Below are 22353 nucleotides of genomic sequence, written 5' to 3'. Positions count from 1 at the left end.
TTTTCTCTGAAACCACCATCTGCTACGAAAAATAATAATTCTTACTTTATCATGTAGTAGCCTTTTTTTTTTTTTTACAAAACTAATCTACATGTGATTAAAGTAAACACGACGTTTGTTTCATAAATAGGCCTACCATTTAAAATTTGACCAAAAAATCACGTATCGGATAACAAACATCTGGTAATAATTTATGAAAGTTTCTAATTTATATGGTAACACTGCATTATAGGTCACCTTGTCATGGTCTCCTGTACCTCCTTGCAGGTGTTTTGAGTGTTTACAATTTTACATGTGAATTCTTAACTCAAGTCTTTTTCACTGAACTTCATGACTACATTACTTGATGCATTTGCCTCCGAAGACTTTAGATTTGCGTTGAAGATGTTGCTATCACATTACGGAAATGGTAAGCTGGCTATTCTATTTTTCGTAATCTATAGCCTACTTACTAGGCCACTATTCTATCTGGCCCATTTTCTTGTTATATAGGCTAGTGTTTGTGTACATACAATGATGAATAGTTTATCCTGGCCAGGGTTACCTAAATTCAAATACAGTATTCCAATGTGTCGTCCCCAGTACAATACCATAAATCGTTGTATTCCGAATGTATTAAACCTACCCAGACTGTCAAACTTCGGTAAAGTACTGACATTTTTCTATAGAAAAAAGTAGTTTTTTTCCCTAGGTTACCTTACCCTGCAATACACTACAATAATACCCAAAGTTTATACCCCTGACATAAGTTTGACTGAGGTTTCGTGGTTATATAATCAAGACCATCTCTGGTAATGGATGTACGTAATTAGTGTGTGCCACAAACCCATATTTATGTAGGTGATTTTATTCTGTATTTTACTGGAATATTGATCTCCCAGCTTCGCATAATTGTTTTTATAGGGAAACCTCATGAAACCAGTAAGATATGCCTAGGTTAGGTTAGGTTACCCGGCCATGTTACGTGTTATGGTCTTAAGACCCAAGTTACCGAGTGATAATTTATCTCCCTTTTAATCGTAATTTCCTTATTTAGTTTAGGTTGGACTTACGAAGTTTTTGCTTTATGGCCCTGAGTTTGGGAGGCCAATCAGCTGCCTGGTGTGATTTGAAGAATTTGTTTTTTACAGTAGCATTTTGAAACAAACTTCGGAAAGAAGTTGGAAAATATAACATGAAAAGCAAGATGGAATTAAGGAAACTGTAATGATGGTAGACTAAACTAAAAGAATAATTGCCTGGTGCTTGGGCTTGGGAAAACGAGATGTCATGTAGCACTTATAGGGGCAACGGGGAAAACCTTGCTGTTGCACAATGAAGTAAAAGTTACATTTGGGACATTAAGATGAAATACTGGAAGATGGAACGTAGATTAAGTAGAAGGTTCAAACGTGGTAGTAAATATCACTTGGCAAAAGCAGCTGCGTCAGTGAACCCATTATCCAATGCTGTACTTCCTCATGACGATACTGTATTACTGTGATAAGACGGTTGACCTCATTGTTTTGCTGTTTCTGCAAAATGTAATTAACCAATGTGCTCCCACATAGTCTCGTACTATAGTCATAGTACCTAGGCTATTTTTAATTAAAACTACCGTAATTAGCTAAATGGAAGCTAATAGCTTCCATTTAGTTAATTACGGTAGTTTTCATTAAAGATAATCTATTTGTTCTGTTACAAATCCGTGCTAGATACAGGCACCTGAAATTCACAAACACAGTGATGTGGCCTATGTTGTAATGTCCCAGACTGAGGTTCGAGTCCTGCTCAAACTCGTTAGTTTCTTTGGTCGCTGCAACCTCACCATTCTTGTGATCAAAGGATGGGGATTTTGGGGGAGCCATTAGGTCTATCTGCTGAGTTATCAGCAGCTATTGCCTGGCCCTCCTTGGTCCTATCCTGGGTGGAGTGGAGGCTTGGACGCTTACCATATATATTTATGTGGTCAGTCTCTAGGGCGTTGTTCTGCTTGATAGGGTAGTGTTACTGCGCCTTTCCTCGGCCATTCATGAGTGACCTTTAAACACATTCTGTCTGTTTCATTGTAAATTGCACAAAAAATGGCTTATTGAGTAAATCTTTTTAAGATTTTTGGTGATCAATCTATTCTGAAATTTTTTTTTTAATTTCATTCTGCCTTATTTCGATTATTGTTCTCCTATCTGGTCTTCAGCTGCGGAATCACATCGTAATTTGTTGGTCAAGATCTTGCCTTCTATTAAATTTATTATTCCTGGTCTAGATATTAATCTGCCACCGTTGTTTGGTTATTTTTTAAGCATGTTGCATAAGATTTTGTATGACTGACCATCCTTTACATTCAGATCTTCCCGAACGGAACCATCCTGCTGGTATGGTATGCAGATAATTATAATAGTTATGCCTTAAATTACCCTTTATATGGCACTTCAAAAGTTCAAACTTTTTTTTTTTTTTTTTTTTTTTTTTACAGGCTGACACAAGTCTTTATAGTTTACATATGAAAGATCTATTTTAATGTTGTTACTCTTCTCAAAACATTTTATATAAATCATTAATTACTTCTCTTGTAGTTTATTTCTGTATTTCCTTTCCTCACTGGGCTATTTTCTTTGGTAGCCCTTGGGCTTATAACAACGTGCTTTCCCAACTAGTGTTGTAGCTTAGCTAATAATAATAATAATAATAATAATAATAATAATAATAATAATAATAATAATAATAATAATAATAATAATAATAATAATAACAACTCTTCGTTAATGTATCGTTTCGCCAGAACTATTGAGGAATTTAATCTTGCATATTTTCTCCTTTTTTGCCATCTTTTCATATTGTCCCTCGCATATAGATTAACTGTTCATCATCAAAGGATTTAACGTTCTGTAATTGTTTTCAAAATTTCCTATGATCCGATTCTATACTACTCTAATTCTTGGAAAGAACTCATCGTGCGTGACGCAGTAGCTTTCATCTACATGCAATTTTCTTTTTCTTTTTTCTGCTTTTAATCATTTTCAATAGCATTTGTTCACGTTTACAGCTGACCTAATGTCTGTTTTTTTACGTCTCCTTTTCTACGCTATAATAACGAATATGTTTTTCATTCACCATAAAAATAACGAGATTGTGTAGAGACATGTTGGCATCGTGTCTTTTAGCTCAATTTCGTCAGTGCCAGTGATTGGCCTTTGGCGTAAAATTTATAATTCTGTCCAATCCTCACGAATTCGCCCATTTGACTTTGTCCGAATACAAAGGCACGAATAAATTTTACTACTGTTTAATTCTTATTTCATGTATATACACAGTTAACTTGTTTTGTTCTCCATGCCACAGTCATTCATTGCCTTTTCGAAGTTCCCCACATCGATTATTTAGATTTATTTTTATCGTTATAAATTCCCCGACGAAGTGAAAAAAAAAATAGAAAAGAATACTCAAACTACGTTTCTTTTTATGAACCACCATCTCATGGTTAAAGATAGATTATACTCTTAATTCAACATCTCGTTTTAAATCACGAGTTTTAACTTTTTATAATGGACAAGTCAGCATTCAGGTTTCAGGAAGCACGTTGTTTTTTTACATATACAGTTCATAGAATTTCTTAAGCAGTGTTGCAAATTTTGTCTCGGCCGTTCCCCCACAATATTGTGCATTTTGCTCACAACTTGCCCACCGATTTTTCAATCAACACCCACAACTTTTACCCACCAAATATTTCATTTTTTGTTTTCATAATAATCACTAGTTTCTAAGTAGGTTAATTCAACAAAATAATTAAACTATATTTTTATTATATGTTGTTTTTTCCATTAAACTTCTATTGGTCTCAAATGCAACATATTTATTATTTTATTATTTATAATTATTGTTATTATTTATTATTATTACTATTATTTATTATTATTATTTATTTATTATTAGTATTATTTATTATTATTATTATTTATTTATTATTATTATTATTAATTTATTATTATTATTTATTTATTATTTGTTATTTTTCATTTATTATTTTTTATTATTTTTTTATTATTATTTATTATTACTATTATTATTATTTATTTTTATTTATTTTTATTTATTTTTATTATTATTTTTATTATTTATTATTTATTTTTATGATTTATTATTTATTAATTATTAATTATTAATTATTAATTATTAATTATTATTATTATTATTATTATTATTATTATTATTATTATTATTATTATTTGCAACTTATTCCTCAGTTTAGTATGAACCACATTTGCAAAAAAAAAAAAAAGAAAAAACAATTCTATCGATACTGGCATTTGAAAATGGTAGTGACAATAATGAAAGGACCAGTGAAGATATATTTGGATTTTTTTCCTCGTCACAGGAATTTGAGTGTTCGTTTTTACTTCAGCCCCCCCCCCCCCAAAAAAAAAAAGAATAAAAAAAAAAATACTATCTCTAAGACATTCCTGAGGCCACTGCACAAAACAGATATTGCTCCATTGATTTCATATAATTCATCATCAAAAGATGTTAAATATTATTTACTTGCAATGGAATTAAAATGTTATTTATCCTCCTCGTGTTATTTTGAAGTTTTTGGTTTATATATGGAAGATTTATTTTGATATTGCATTTGTTCTTGAACTTATCTTGTAGTTTATTTCCTTGTTTCCTTTCCTCACTGGGCAATTTTCCTTGTTGGAGACCCTGTGCTAATAGCACCCTGCTTTTCCAACTAGGGTTGTAGCTTAGCAGTTAATAATAATAATAATAATAATAATAATAATAATAATAATGATGATGATGATGATGATGATGATAACAATAATAATAATAATAATAATAATAATAATAATAATAATAATAATAATAATAATAATAATAATAATAATAATAATAATAATCCTTCCCCGAAGTAATCCATTGACCTCTTAGCAACCAATTAACCTCTCGACATTTTCCTCCCACTGCATTGTTTTCAGAATTAGGCTTTTAAGGTATCGGCTCCATGGAGATTTAAGAGCTATCACCTATTTTATCACAATCACATCTCTGGGGTTTTTAAAAACCCTATCCATTTACATCTTTTAATCGGTGCCTCTGAGTGTCTCCTGGGAATAGTATGCTATAGGTCTACTCTTAACCTCCTTGCTGTCAGCTAATTTTATCTTGCAGTATCCTAAAGCGGGCGAGCAGCTCGTCGAGCCTTGTTCGACAACCCTGTGTTTGAATTGATGTTCGAGCGTGTAAACGGGCTATTTGGTTGTCGAGCGCGCTCGTCGAACGGCTCGATGAAAGTCAGGCTTATCCATGACTTTTGTGGGCGGAGCTACATTGTTTGACGAGCGGTGTGAACGTGTGAAAACGGGTGTCGAGCATCGAACCTCGGTTGTTATTCAAACCTGCTAGAGGAAACATCATCAAAGAAATGAATAATGGCTGCTATTAATGAAAGTAAGAATGAGAAGGAAGTCGTACTTGATTTCATGCATGCATATCGGGCTCATCCAGCTTTATGGAAAGGTAAATCAAAAGACTATTCCAATAAAGGAGCCTTAAACCAGGGAATAGCGGCCCTGCATGAAATATTGAAAGAACTAATTTTAAAGCAACAAGCAAGTTGGTGTGTGAAAATTTCTCTCTTTTTAGTAGCCAATCCTTCGTCCACTTTGATCTTTTTTTTTTTCTTTCTTAGTGCCACTGCTAAAGCAATGGCTATCAAATCGTCCTGGTGGAGAGACATGTTGACGTTGTTTTAGCACGAGGCACACTGAGGTTCGATGTACTGTCTGAAAGCTCTTCGAGCCGTTCTACAAGTAGGTTCGACAACCGGGCTCGGCGAGCTGTTCGGCTGTGTAAACCAGCCTTTTAGGCTCTACAACATGGGCTCACTTATGCCAAACTGCAGTAATGGAATATTCACGGATTTTCTCTCGACATATTGAGGCACCGATAAACGTAAATAAGTGTATTTAGTTTCATCCAAAATTACACAAAATATCCACAAAATTCCCCCACAAATATGTGGGTAAAATATCTCGCTCTCAAAGAGGTTGCCTACCCACATATTTGTGGGTTATAAAAACCCACCAAATGGCAACACTGTTTCTTTGTGATACACGTTGCAAATATGCTTGAACTATCGTAAATTACATCTTATTTATATTAAACATTTGCGAATAAGAGATACACAATAAATATAAAAGGCGAGTTTGAGTGGCAGTTAGAGGTTAGTGCCTTCAGTGCACATCGCTCATTTCACTGTATGCTTTATTAAAGGGTTCATCTAGCGTCTGCCATTTTTAGCCTTTTGCTTGGCTTCTGTTCCCCATTTTTCCATCTTGCTACCAACGTGGTCCAAATTCCATATATCAATTATAATTAAACGACAGACCCACTTCATGCGCGGAAGAAATTCTTGGCGTGGGTTTTGAAAGATTTTTCGTAGGCAATATCATAGATGTCTTACTATTAGATGCCGCATGAACAGAGTTGTCATACTTGTAGACGACACCCATCTTACGGCGGGGAACTTGTCAAGGTCGTTCGTACAGTTTCAGTTATCATCATTATTTATTGTTAGTTTGCTGCAGTTTTGTGCTGAATTTGGCCACACCAACAATCTTACAGTGTACTCAAGACAACCAGTGATGTAGAGTGAAAAAAAAACTCATATATGTATATATGTATACATGTGTATAGGTAGCCTATACACACACACACACACACACACACATATATATATATATATATATATATATATATATATATATATATATATATATATATATGTGTGTGTGTGTGTGTGTGTGTATGTATGTGTGTATGTGCATGTAAGCATAGATATGTATACTTTTTACAGATATATGTATATATACATATATACATACATACTGTGTGTGTATATATATATATATATATATATATATATATATATATATATATGTGTGTGTGTGTGTGTGTGAGACTGCATAAATGCATACATACATACATATCTTGCAGGTTTCGTTGAACTCAAGATGACTGCTTACTTTTACTATCTTATGTACATATACATGCATACACACACACACACACACACACACACACACATATATATATATATATATATATATATATATATATATATATATATATATATATATATATATATATATATGTGTGTGTGTGTGTGTGTGTGTGTACATACATGTATATACAGTATATATTATTATTATTATTATTATTATTATTATTATTATTATTATTATTATTATTATTATTATTATTATTATTATTATTAACTGCTAAGCTACAACCCTAGTTGGAAAAGCAAGATGCTATAAGCACAGGGGCCCCAACAGGGAAAATAAACCAGTGAGGAATGGGAACAAGGGAAAATGAAATATTTTAAGAGTAACAGCATTAAAATAAATATTTCCTAAGTAAACTATAAAGACATTAACAAAACAAGAGGAAGAGAAATTAGATAGAAGTGTGGCCGAGTGTACCCTCAAGCAAGAGAACTCTAACCCAAGACAGTGGAAGGCTATGGTACAGAGGACACTACCCAAGACTAGAGAACAATGGTTTGATTTTGGAGTGTCCTTCTCCTAGAAGAGTCTCTTCTACCCTTACTAAGAGGAAAGTAGCCACTGAACAATTATAGTGCAGTAGTTAACCCCTTGGGTGAAAAAGAATGGTTTGGTAATCTCGGTGTTGTCAGGTGTATGATGACAGAGAAGAATCTGTAAAGAATAGGCCAGACTATTCGGTGTATGTGTAGGCAAAGGGAAAGAACCGTAACCAGAGAGAAGGATTCAATGTAGTACTGTTTGGCCATTCATAGGACCCCATAACCCTCTAGCGGTAGTATCTCAACGGGCGGCTGTTGCCCTGGTTTAACCTACTACCTACATATATATGCTACAAATCAACCTATAAGGGTGGCCCTGACTAGTAAAGCTTTACTAATCATGGCGGTACTCAAACTGTTTCACAACGACAAGGTATCCCAACATCTCTCCCGTCCCAAGATGGCGGCAGTCTTTACGTATGCGCTACCATTGGCCGAATGGGTCTCACGGCATCTAGTTGTTGGATATATATGACGCAATGTCCATTTGGTTTGGGCTCTTTCTGCACAAGGCTGCTCGCTATACCACAGTTTCAATAAAGGTTTACAGGTCACTCATGAATGGCAAAGGCAAGGGACAGTGGCATTGCTCTAGCAAGCAGGACAATACTTTAGAGACTGACTTTATATCCATGTGATCAGTGCCCAAGCCGTCTCTCCACCCAAGCAAGGACCAGGGAGGGTCAGGAAATGGCTGCTGATGACTCGGTAAATAAACCTATAGGCCCCCCTCAACCCCCATCTTTAGTTCATAAGGATGGTGAGGTTGCAGACACTAAACTAAGGAGTTTGAACGAGACTCGAACCCCAGTCTGTCGATCACCAGGCATGGATGTTTCTGATAGACTATTGACTTATAAAGCCACACAGTTCATGCAAGTGACACAATCATGTGTAGACTTATACTTATTGTTTTCTCGACAAGAAAAAATGTCGAAAATAGAGCCCAGAATAACTTTAGGCCTATGCATAGCGATTTTAAAGGTCCAATAAGATATTGGTAATTTATTCTTCTCTATTGGGATTATCGTGTTCGTGCAACCAATTAAATTTGCTTTGTCTCTCCCCTGTATCTTTTCTAATAAGTTCTAATAATTAATCTAACATATGCTTCTGATTATTACATTTTGATTATCGCATGAAATTCCCCCTCCCCTTTCAATCAACAAATAAGATTCAAACGCAGAATAAAAGAAGAAAACACATCAAACGCATGCCTGACTTGAGTCGTTCGTCTTTTGTTTACCAGATTGCTCTCCGAAGCACGACTATAAGTAACGAGTCTCATTCATTTTTCCACTCATTGTAGCCTTGGCTGTTGTTTGGTAGGCAGGCTACGAATTCCGTTGGCAGCAAGCCTTGGTTTTGACTTTCTTCCTGCGCTTGGCGTATGACATTTTGACAGGTACGAGTGTTTTATTTGTGCGTGCGAGAATTTAGTTTATAATCGATCCATAACTTTAATCATGCGACTATTCGTGTTTCGGAAGTGTTAGCATTTTGTTGTTGAGTGAGACCTAGGCCAATTAGAGTATTTGTCGTTGAAGTTAATCTAAGTCTTTATTATTATTATTATTATTATTATTATTATTATTATTATTATTATTATTATTATTGTTATTATTATTATTATTATTATTATTATTATTATTTGACGTTACTGATTTTAGAATGATTTATTGTTAATTTATTCTCATCATTTATTTATTTCCTTATTTCCTTTCCTCACTGGGCTATTTTTCCCTATTGGAGCCATTGGGCTTATAGCATCTTGCTTTTCCAACTAGGGTTGTAGCTTGGCTAATAATAATAATAATAATAATAATAATAATAATAATAATAATAATATTGAACGAGACATAGATAAATTAGAATATTCAACATTGAAGTTACTCTAGCTCTATTATTATTATTATTATTATTATTATTATTATTATTATTATTATTATTATTATTATTATTATTATTATTATTATTATTATTATTTTTTTTATTCAGCACAATTGGTATTTTACAATACTTTGTGTTTCAAGTTGATAATTTGCTGGGTATTATTAATTTTAATATTATCATTGTTATTATTATTATTATTATTATTATTATTATTATTATTATTATTATTATTATTATTATTATTATTATTATTATTATTCATAATATTTAGTGTTCTATTCTTTTTTTCAAGTTACCAATGTTCTTGGGTATTTATTTTTATTAATTATTATTATTATTATTATTATTATTATTATTATTATTATTAATATTACTATAGAGAATCATTGGTCTTTTATTCTTTAATTATTATTATTATTATTATTATTATTATTATTATTATTATTATTATTATTATTATTATTATTATGATGATGATTAATATTCAGAATAATTGGTTCTTTTATCTTATTCTTTGTTTAAAGTTACTAATTTGTTGGGTAATTCATTATTATTATTATTATTATTATTATTATTATTATTATTATTATTCAGAATCATTGGTCTCTATTCTTTGTTTTAAATTATCAATTTTCTGGGTAATTTATTGTTGTTGTTAGTATTATTATTATTATTATTATTATTATTGTTGTTGTTGTTGTTGTTGATAATATCACTATTATTATTTAGAATATTTGATTTTTTATTTTATTCTTTGTTTCAAGTTATTAATTTTTGGGGCAATTTATTATTGTAATTTATTATATTGTTGTTGTTGTTGTCGTTGTTGTAACAACATTTAAGCTGTTATTTGCTGGCAGGTAGCATGCCTTTAGATCATTAGATTTCTGGCTAGTTCAATTCTTTATTATTGTTATCATTATTACTAACTGAGATACGATTTAGTTGGAAAAGAAGCAGGATGCTATAAGCCCAAGGGCTCCAAATGATAAAAATAGCCCTGTGAGGATAGGAAATAAATAAACTACAGGAGATTCAATGAACAATTAAAATGCATTAAAATATTTTAAGAAAAGTAACATTGAAATAACTATTTGGTACATACATAAAAAAAAAACTTTAAAGAAAATCAAGAGGAAGAGAAAAGAAGATGGAATATTGTGCTTGGGTGTACCCTCAACCACGAGAACTCTACCCAGGACAGTGGAAGTCCATGGAACAGAAGCTATGGAACTACCCAATGCCAGAGAACAATGGTTTGATTTTGGAGTGTCCTTCTCCTAGAAGAGATGCTTACCATAGACAAAGAGTCTCTTCTACTCTTACCAAGAGGAAAGAAAATTAGCCACTGGACAATTAACAGTGCAGAAGTTAACCCCTTGGGCGAAGAAGAATTTTTTGGTAATCTCAATGTTGTCAGGTGTATGAGGACAGAGGAGAATGTGAAAAGAATAGGTCAGACTATTCGGTGTAAGTGTAGGCAACAGAAAAATGAGCCGTAACCAGAGAACGGGATTTAATGTAGTTCTGTCTGACCAGTCAAAGAATCCTATAACACTCTAGGGGTAGTATTTAAAGGCTCTACTCTAAGAAATATATTACCATCATATAAAGATATTTTCTCACATTTTTATTTAATTTTCAAGTGGTTTTGGTCTCTGATTTTGATATATCTTTAAATGCGTAGTATTTCACTCACTTCCATTTCCATTCAAGGTCAGAATAAACTGCCCTCCACTCCTGGCTGTGAATGACGCAGACAAGGCAGATGTCCGAAGGGGAACGTTGACAGTACCACCGTCATCTATTGGCACCATGCTGGAGATCAAGATCCAAGGAAGAGTCCAGCTGGAGGGGATTTCTCCCGTGCCTTCGCCTGCTTCAATATACTTGCAGATCCTCTGCGCTTTCGTGGCCCTTGGAAGCTTCAGTTATGGTCAACAAGGTCAGTTGACGTAAGGGGAAAGAGGTCGGGCAAAAGTCTATTTTTTAAAAGTAGATTCATAGGTGCTACTATAGCGTGATATTTACCAGCCATTTTCTGCTATAGCGTAATATCTACTTATCTGTTTTTGGCCATATAATGCAGTTTAATAGTTTGTAACATATGAAAGAATAAAGAAAAGTTTATTTAAACGAATTTCATGATTTCAATTTTTTTGCAAGGGTTTGTTCCCCCCCCCCAAAAAAAAAAAAAACACATAATTGGAAATAAAAAAAACACGAATTTTACTTTTTTCACTGTTTATAAATTGCACTAATATCTTTTCAAAAAGCTTTGGAGACGTCATAATTCTTTCTTAGAATTTTCCAGTAATATACGTAGATCTAAATGAGACCGAAAATGTGCAATTAGTAGTTTATTTTTTCCTTTTTTTTCTTTTTTTTTGAGAAAGTCAATTGTGACATTCAACTACGAACGCTCAGCGCTCAGTGTCTTGTGTATGTGATCTTGATGTTGGGTTGACATAATTGTGTTGGTGGTTAACGGTTTTGTGCTGATAGCCAATATTACTTAAGAATTGGTAGCTTGGTCACTCGTCGGAACAAATCCGACCCAAGCTGACATTCACGCTCTATTATAGGAATCGGTGTCTCCCTATCCCTTCGTTGAACATAAAAGTACATACAATCAAGCCCCATTTTTTTTTTTCAAACTAAAATCCCATGGCCCATCGAAACGTGTTCCACAATTTTTCGGCATCAGATTCTTCCGACAGTTAACATCCGTCCTTTATTATCTTTACGGCGCCCAGCAAATCTAGACTCGTCAATCTGTATGGGATTTTCATTTGTGCCAAACGTTTGACCCCATCGTTCGATGTGATGCCATCTCACTGCAAACTTTACGTCACACTAAAGCAGTTGATATTGGGCGACTTTCCTGTAAATGTTATCGTAGTACTCATCGGGATTTGCTCTAAGTTATTTCGTTTACTTATGAAAATGGACCTTGAGTGGGTTGTTTTTGGTAAAAGTGCTTCCTGTATAGTTTGAGGCCTTACACATGTTTCAGATCAGCGTCAACGAGTTGTTAAGTCGTGCACAGCTTTATTTGGAGTAGGTTGCGAGTAGCGCAGTAGATATCACGCTATAGGTGGTGCTGCTAATTCATTATTTATAGGTATATTTAAAACCCAATAAAGACAAATTTTCGATCCATTTTAAAGAGGAATAAAACTCGATAGGCCTAGTAATAAGATTAACGTTTCAAGTTGATTTCAAAGGCGATAGTAGGCTTATTCCAATTATTTCTAAAGCACAACATTAACGTAAATGAATTTGTGGTGGATAGGCCAGTACTTCGTATAAAATATAGCTTAGCCTTTGAGCACAGCAATTATTAATCAAATTCATGGCTTCATATTGCCCCCCACCCTCCTGCTTAGCATTTCAGATACACAATATTTTACAACACGATCTGCAACAGGTTCACAAATTTCACCTAACCTTAAAAGGTGGAATAGCTTGCCGACGAATGATTTCTATGTCCTATTTTATATTCCAATAGCGTGCTAGCGTCTTGTATCTTGTCACTGCGACTCATTCAGTATTTAGTATCTCATGTTTGGGAGACAATTCCTCTTCATTTGGTGGGTGTTTGGTTTACTAGAAAGGAATTCCTTCATGACACTGAAAATAGGTGTATGTTTCGATTCCAATGCGACGCTACACTTCTGCAATGGGGAACATATTTTGTGTGGTGGTTCTAATCGCACTAAATAACGAATTATTATTATTATTATTATTATTATTATTATTATTGTACGCAACCCGTCCAAATGATGGCTAAATATTTTGATAGATATGGACACACACGCACCACCTCTCACCAGAGTATGACTATTCTCTCTCCTCCCATACCATAGGGACGGGAAGAAATATCTCCCCTCTGTAATAAAGAGCTTCTTGGATACACACACACACACACACACACACACATATATATATATATATATATATATATATATATATATATATATATATATATATATATATATATATATATATATATATATATATCCGGTCCTGCTCAGTCCCTCGGGAAGGGAAATGGGAGTAGTCATACAGTGATATATATATATATATATATATATATATATATATATATATATATATATATATATATACATATGTATATATATATATATATATATATTTATATATACATATGTATGTGTGTGTATGAATATATATATGCATGTATATATTTATTTATTTATTTTTTATTTATAGATAACCAGACACGTCCTCTTTATTATATAGGATATATTATTATTATTATTATTATTATTATTATTATTATTATTATTATTATTATTATTATTATTAGTCCCTAGTTAGAAAAACAGATTGCTAGAGGACCAACGATTGCCAACAGGGAAAGTAGCCCAGTGGGGAAAGGAAAAAAAAATACAATCGCAAATAAGACATTTATAAGTAGGCCCAATGAATAAAAAAATGTAAAATATTTCAAGATCAGTAACACTATTTAAGTAGAACATATAAACTATAAAACGAAACTATGTCAACCTGTTTAACAGAAAAGAATTTATAAAAGGTTTGGAAGATCATTCCAGAATCTGGTTACAGCTGGAATAAAAATGCCTATAAGTCATAATAATGATGATGATGAGGATGATGATAGTAGTAATTTTATTACTAATGATGAGAATAATTCTGTTCTCCATCCTTGTCAGCATATGAATTATGAAGTTTTAAAAATCTGTAATTTACTTATTAAAATAGCCACGGATTAAGTTGGTTCGGTTGTCTAGTTTTGCATTGTAACTCACTCTCTCTCTCTCTCTCTCTCTCTCTCTCTCTCTCTCTCTCTCTCTCTCTCTCTCTCTCTCTCTCTCTCAATTAACGAGTAGGTTAAATAATAGTATGTAGTTACCTGTCTTTTATTAGTTTTAGGGATGCCTTTAAGAGAGAGAGAGAGAGAGAGAGAGAGAGAGAGAGAGAGAGAGAGAGAGAGAGAGAGAGACCCGTTTTTAGTTGTAATAAAAATTTCACAATGTGAAGATAACACAGTTCTTACTAAAAGAAAAAGCATGCTTTTACTGTCGTTAGACTACAATAAGAAAAACAGGTTATCGATACAGGTAAATTCAAACTGATTTAACCCATGTTTTTTTTTTTTTTTTTTTTTTTTTTTTTTTTTTTTTTTTTTTTTTTTTTACTCTGTTCGAAACCCTTTCACTTCAAACGTTTTCGCGCGGGAATTCACACGAATTAAAGAAAAAAAAAATTAAACCTCCTTAGCTCAGGTCACTTTCTTTTACATATCTATAAACGAACATTGTACTTCATTTAAAGTTATGTATTACATGCTTTGTACAGATTACTTTTCAAAGGTTAATGAAAAATAATATTCGAAGGGTGGGCGTACAGTAGCCTACACACATTTGCGTGGTAGTAAACCGCTTACGAAAAGACAGCGAGAGTAGGCTAGTTATCTTTTTTGGAAACTTGATACCGTTTATTATTATTATTATTATTATTATTATTATTATTATTATTATTATTATTAGTATTATTTTCATTATTATTATTATTGTTATTATTATTATTATTATTATTATTATTATTATTATTATTATTATTATTATTATCATCATCATCATCATCATCATCCTTACCTTCACATGTGAATAGCATTATGAATAAATACATCAGTCTCATGGAACTCATGAGAACCCGGTGGTGCCTATTACAAAAAATGAACTTATGCGTAAATAATTGCTGTCTTTGCACATTTTAGTAATTTAATGGACGACAATCATGAGTGGGTCATTCCGATTCATAATTCATAAGAAAATATTTTGACATGATTACAAGAGTAGGGAAAGAACGCAACTTATCTTTATCATTAAGGTCAATGTTGATTTACCCTATGATGATTGAGAGAGGATTTCTACTTTTATTTATTTATTTATTATTATTATTATTATTATTATTATTATTATTATTATTATTATTATTATTATTATTATTATTATTATTATTATTTGAAAAATCAAACTAGGTCTTATTAAAAATAAGACATTTAAAGTTCCTTGATGGATATCTTTGATAGGCAAGGTAATATCTCTCTCTCTCTCTCTCTCTCTCTCTCTCTCTCTCTCTCTCTCTCTCTCTCTCTCTCTTTTTGATGTTAGGCAAGGTTTGTGTATTGCAAAACTCGTCGAGAAATCATACGAATTTTAAAGATTATCTTCTTTGAGCTGCGACTCATGAAATATCTTTCACGAAAATCAAACTTTTTAATGATTTCCAGCCTTCAAATTCAAAATAATACCTTACTGATACAGAATCATCTTTCCCACAATTATTCCTACATTAAAGGGTCGGTTGCCGGATGAGCCTTCTCCAATGCCCTTTATCAAAGACTTTCTCTTCACCAAACCTCTTCTCTCCATATCATCCTTTACGTTATCTAATTCTCTGCCTTACTCTGGATCTTCTCCTCCTAACAGGTTCCTCCCAAGCCTTCCTCATTCCTGAGTGAGTCCCTCTCCACCATCCATCCTCAATGCATGCCCACATTATATCAGCCCTGATACTCTTATCACCTCTGTAATCTTCACTACGCCTGCCATTCTTCTTATTTCATCATTTTCCAATCTACCAAGCAGTGACATTTCCATAATCCACCTTAGCATTTCCATCTCTATTTTCATCTCTGCACAGAATCCTAAGTTACAAAAAGACCTTTGCTCCACTGTTTCCTCATGCAACATTCGAAGGCTGAAGCCCCGTGTTCTTAGCCGTCCAGGGAAAGACCACAAAACTACAGTTTTCGTGTAGGCAAACGTAATACTTGCAACATTTATTTAATGTTATTGTACGGTTTGTACCCGCAAGTGTGTGTGTGTGTCCTATTCCCGTTAAATGTGAAAGAACCACTCGATACTCGTTATGATTCATGACCTTAAGTACGCTGTTAATATTTGCTGACTTAGCGCATTGTGGTGATTTAATGGGCGACAGATAGATTGGACGCTACTCACAAATGGCAGGTTCTGATTCTTAATTAGTTTGAGAGATGTTTACTTATTTATAAGGGTGGGAAAAGAATGTAACTTGTAAATATCTTTATTATAAGGTTAATGTCGATTTACCTTATAGACAATGTTATGTATTTTTGTATTTTTATTTGTGACTGTTTTAATAAAAGAATCAGACCTACAAATATTAGGCTTTTCTAGCTCTTTTGTAAGCTTTACTCTCTCTCTCTCTCTCTCTCTCTCTCTCTCTCTCTCTCTCTCTCTCTCTCTCTCTCTCTCTCTCTCTCTCTCTCTCTCTCGTTTAAAAGTAGTATTATTCCTCGAAGGTTCAATTACAGTATAAATGTTTAAGTCATTAACCTATAATACTGACATGGTCTTTGGTATTGAATGGGAGAAACTTGGTTTGTGTCCTTTCATTTTGTATTGAATAAAAAATGTGAAGAATAATATTTTTCAGACTTTGAAATATTTTCTATTAACACTTGTGAGAATAAAATAAGTAAAAACTTTTTATATTGTTATTAATAGATTTAAATTGGTTTATGGTTTTTTTTTGGTCCGTGGCGTAAACACGCGGTTTTTAAAGATTATCTTCATTTGAAGTAACTGAAGGCGATTTAATTTGTTCTTTGAATGGTGTCACGGGGAATATTGTGAATCATACCTATTTTAAATAAATTTCAACAATTAATTAAAACGATTACAGGATTCATACTGAATCGGTTTAAAACTTTAAGTATACTGTAAGTAGGTCGAGGACAATATCTACTCAACATCCAAATCTCTATACGACTCTGATATTTTCCGTAGAAGTTTTAATTCCTTCATTCTGCCTTGTTTCGAGTATTGTTCTCCTGTCTGGTCTTCATCTGCTTATTGATTGATTGATTGATTTGAAGTTTTCTGGCATCCTGACATCGAATATCATTGACGCCGTCTTCAGCTGCTGAATTTCATTTTGATTTGTTGCACAACTTGTGGTCTTTTAAATGTCTTATTCCTGATCTAGATATTTATCTCTGGCACCGTCGTTCAGTTAGTTCTTCATCCATGTTGCTTAATTTTGTTGTTATAATTCTGACCATCCTTTGCATTTAGATCTTTCAAGAGAGTACTATCCTGCACATAATACTGGATATGCAGTTAATTCAAACAACCTTGCCATCTCCATTTTAAGGTGCTTTGCTTCCTTATAATGGAGAAGGCATGGTTGTTTGAATTAACTCCATATCCAGTATTACGTCCATGCTTTCTCCATTTTAAGGTGCTTTGCTTCCTTATAATGGAGAAGGCATGGTTGTTTGAATTAACTCCATATCCAGTATTACGTCCATGCTTTCTCCATTTTAAGGTGCTTTGCTTCCTTATAATGGAGAAGGCATGGTTGTTTGAATTAACTCCATATCCAGTATTACGTGCAGGATAGTACTGATTTCTGTGTTCGAGGAAATGTAATACACTTTTTTAAAGGGTAACAATTCAATGTTCTGTCCTCGTAGGAGCGGGATGTTCAACTACAATACTTTTGATTTTAAGGGGGTGCCAAGTATAATGTATCCCCCTAACTCAAACTTTAACTGGAACTCCCCCCCCCCACTTGCAACATTTATTTAGTGTTAATTTACCCTTACATGTTTGTTTCATGAAATGTATAAGAATTATGAGTTACCTTTAACAAAACATGAGCTTAACTGTAAATAATTGCTATTTTTGCTCATGAAAGTAATTTAATCGACGGCAAACAGATTGGACACCACTCACAAATGGCATGTTCCCATTCATAATAATTTTGTTTATTTTTGTACATAATTACACGAGTAGGAAAAGTACGCAATTTTATAAATATTTTTATATGAAGGTTGATATCTGTATTTTTATTTAAATCATTGTTAATAATACTATGTTTAAACAAGGTACAACTGTTTTAATAGATAGCTTTGTTAGTTACCCATCTCTCTCTCTCTCTCTCTCTCTCTCTCTCTCTCTCTCTCTCTCTCTCTCTCTCTCTCTCTCTCTCTCTCTCTCTCTCTCTCTCTCTCTCTGGAATTTTATCCATAAATTAAAGTGTCTATAAGTAATCAAGCTTAAGTAGACATTTCAACAGTCGTTTATGAACGAGATTTTACATTAAGTGAAGTCACGTAAGTCAGAGTCTCTGGGATATTAGGTCAATAAGAATCTAATATTTCAAGTTGGGTTGACAGGCAACGTATTTCAACCATTAACAATTTTTATTCGCTTCGCATGAGAAAAGTCTATATACAGATTTGTGATACAATTCCTGCTTAGATTATACTCTGCCTTTATGGTGTCGATGAAACCGGGTATTTTATCAGTTTTCTTAGTCTGGGTTCTGAAGGACGTCTTTATTTATTTATCTTTTCTTTTTTTTTGGCTTATAACTTTTTTTTTTTTTTTCTTTTTGCTGCTGCTCAGAAGAAATATCATTAATTTTTTTCTGCTTGGAAGAAATATCATTATAAGGTTTTTTTTGCTGCTTAGAAGAAATATCGTTATATTATTATCATTATTATTATTATTATTATTATTATTATTATTATTATTATTATTATTATTATTATTATTATTATTATTATTATTATTAAAGTATTATTATTACTATTATTATTATTATTATTATTATTATTATTATTATTATTATTACAATCGAAGCTTTAACTCTAGTTGGACAAGCAAGATGGTATAAGCCCAAGGGCTCCAGCAGGGAAAAATAGCCCAGTGAGGAAAGGAAACAAGGAAATAGATAAACTACAAGAGAAGAATAAATAATCAAAATAAAATATACCAAGAACAGTAACGACGTTAAATTAGATCCTACACGTATGAATTATAAAAACTTCAAAAAAAAAAAAAAAAAAAAAAAAAACCAGAGGAAGAGAAATAAGATGAAAGAGCATGCCTGAGTGTACTCCCAACCAAGCAAGAAAACTAATCCAAGACAGTGAAAGGCCATGGTACAAAGGCTATGGCACTACCCAAGACCAGAGAACAATGGTTTGATTTTGGAGTGTCCTTCTCCTAGGAGAGCTGCTTACCATAACTAAAGAGTCTCTTTTACCCTTACCAAGAGGAAAGTAGCCACTGAACAATTGCATTCCAATAGTTAACCCCTTGAGCGAAGAACTGTTTGGTAATCTCAGTGTTGTCAGGTTTATGAGGACTGAAAAGAATTTACTAAGAATAGGCCAGACTATTCTGTGTACGTGTAGGCAAAGATTATAACGCTACTGAAATAAGAATTGTATACAATATTTTTTTTTTTTTCAAATCTTCGTAATCATGATTTTTATGAGTTTTAAGTGTACCGGTCTCTCCTTTACCCTCTCGATTTTCAGTGAAATTAAATTTATTTCGCTTAAAGATTTCTGCATGAAACAGAATATTGCAAAATTTTGATCTGCAACTTTGCTAAGAGTGTAATGTACTTCATATCTGGTCAAGATATGTGTTGAAGTAAGATAGCGTTATTATAGCGTTAATGTATTCTGGGAAGAAGTAATTCACGAGACTGATTTTGATAAAGGGTTAAAAGTGAGCAAAAATGTTGGAAAGTTTTTGTGTAGAAAGCCACGTGCCCATTTGTCAAGTTTTTTTTATTGATAAAATAGAGAGAGAGAGAGAGAGAGAGAGAGAGAGAGAGAGAGAGAGAGAGAGAGAGAGAGAGAGAGAGAGAGATTTTCAAATATAAATATCATTAAATATACTTGGAAAAAGAGAAAATAGTGGGAAAATGCTTGTTCATACTAGTTAGAAGATTATGTCTAGTTATCCTTATCTAGTTGTATTAAAAGTCAAGATAGTTGGGAAGGGAAAAATTAAAAAATATAGCTGTAAGGCTAACCAAATAAAGTGACTTTGTCAAGAAGGAAATGAGGGAACCGTAATAGGAGTCTCTCAAAAAATGTCCGATACACACACACACACACACACACACACACACACACACACACACACACACACACACACACACACACACACACACACACACACACACACACACACACACACATATATATATATATATATATATATATATATATATATATATATATATATATATATATATATATATATATACATACATACACACACACACACACACATATATATATATATATATATATATATATATATATATATATATATATATATATATATATATATATATATATATATATATATATATATATATACATACACACACACACACACACACATATATATATATATATATATATATATATATATATATATATATATATATATATATATGTATATATATTATGTGTATATATATATATTATATATATATGTGTATATATATATATATATATATGTATATATATATATATTATATTTTTTGTATGCAGTATATATGTAATGTATATTCTTTTCTGCGTGGGAATACCTTAACATACTAAAAGGGTTTGTGTATCACCTTGATCAGCAAAGTTGTACCAGTCAGGGCCACCCATACTAGAATGGTTTGCTGTGAGCGATAAGACGAAAATCTCCTACAAGCACCAGTCAGCAGTTGGCAAGCGTGATGATGAAAACTAGCCAACCCCCAGACATGAATAAGGAAATGTCCGAGGTCTTTGTCAGCAGTTGACTAGAAACAATTGCGTGTGTTGTTGTTGTATATATGTGTTTGCATTTATTTGTGTATCTATCTATCTATATACCATTTATAACATGTTGTTGGATGAATATGGCACCTTGTTTTATGCAACATTCATTGGAAAATGTTATAAGCCCCTAACATTGCCATGACGGGAAGGACATTAGCACCACATCTAAGAAATCATATTACATTCATCATCCACAGAGGAACTGAAGAATGCCACCCTCGATTAGATTACAGTGTTCCAATTTATCATAGCATTTTGTTTGCATGATAAGTGAACCGTTATTACCTAAGTCAATTCTCCTGCAATTTCTATGCGATTTGCGATATCAAATGAGGCTTTATCTTTAGTTTTGATTGAATTGGTTGGTGAGACCCATTCCAAAACGCGCTGATGTGGCTTATGTTGAGCTAGTGTACGCGACCCGTCAAAATGACGTTTAAATATGTAGATAGTTATGCATACACACACATTCAATCCCCCCCTCACATCTCCCTATCCTAACTACAATCCACTGGTTCGGCAATTTGTAGGCGAACGTGGTTTCCCTGTACACCCCCTCTCACCTGGGTATGATTACTCCCTCCCTCTGCCACTCAGCGTGACAGGAAAGATAGTTTTATATATATATCCATCTATCTATCCATCTATCTATCTATATATCTATCTATCTATCTATCTATATATATATATATATATATATATATATATATATATATATATATATATATATATATATATATATATATATATATGCGTAAAAATCACAGGAAAACGTGATGCTCAGATGCAGAAGAACCACAGGGAAAATGAAAATACGAAATATACGCTTAAGTCCTGACTAGTTTCGTGATACTTCTTCAGAGGACTGATTTATTGAGAGAGGTTTCTTTACATTTTATAGGGAAAGCAAACGTACGAACATACATATAGAGATTTACCGGGTAAGGGAGTGTCATTGTTCTCTAAATCTCTATATGTATGTTCGTACGTTTGCTTTCCCTATAAAATGTGACTAGTTTCGTGATACTTCTTCAGAGGACTGATTTATTGAGAGAGGTTTCTTTACATTTTATAGGGAAAGCAAACGTACGAACATACATATAGAGATTTACCGGGTAAGGGAGTGTCATTGTTCTCTAAATCTCTATATGTATGTTCGTACGTTTGCTTTCCCTATAAAATGTAAAGAAACCTCTCTCAATAA

The 22353-nt window shown here is 32.7% G+C and overlaps 1 protein-coding gene across 1 annotated transcript in view; it reads left to right on the top strand.

Moving 5' to 3' along the window:
* The first annotated feature begins 233 nt into the window (after positions 1-233).
* LOC137648740 (acetylcholine-gated ion channel acc-4-like) overlaps positions 234-22353 on the top strand; it is a 184969-nt gene continuing 162849 nt past the window's right edge. The window contains exon 1 of the mRNA XM_068381814.1: positions 234-409. Coding sequence (XP_068237915.1) covers positions 331-409 — 79 coding nt within the window. The 5' untranslated portion in view covers positions 234-330. The remainder of the gene's footprint in view (positions 410-22353) is intronic.

This window comes from Palaemon carinicauda, chromosome 10 (genome assembly GCF_036898095.1).
Source record: "Palaemon carinicauda isolate YSFRI2023 chromosome 10, ASM3689809v2, whole genome shotgun sequence".
NCBI classification, from domain to species: domain Eukaryota; kingdom Metazoa; phylum Arthropoda; class Malacostraca; order Decapoda; family Palaemonidae; genus Palaemon; species Palaemon carinicauda.
This window is presented reverse-complemented; position numbering and strand designations above follow the sequence as displayed.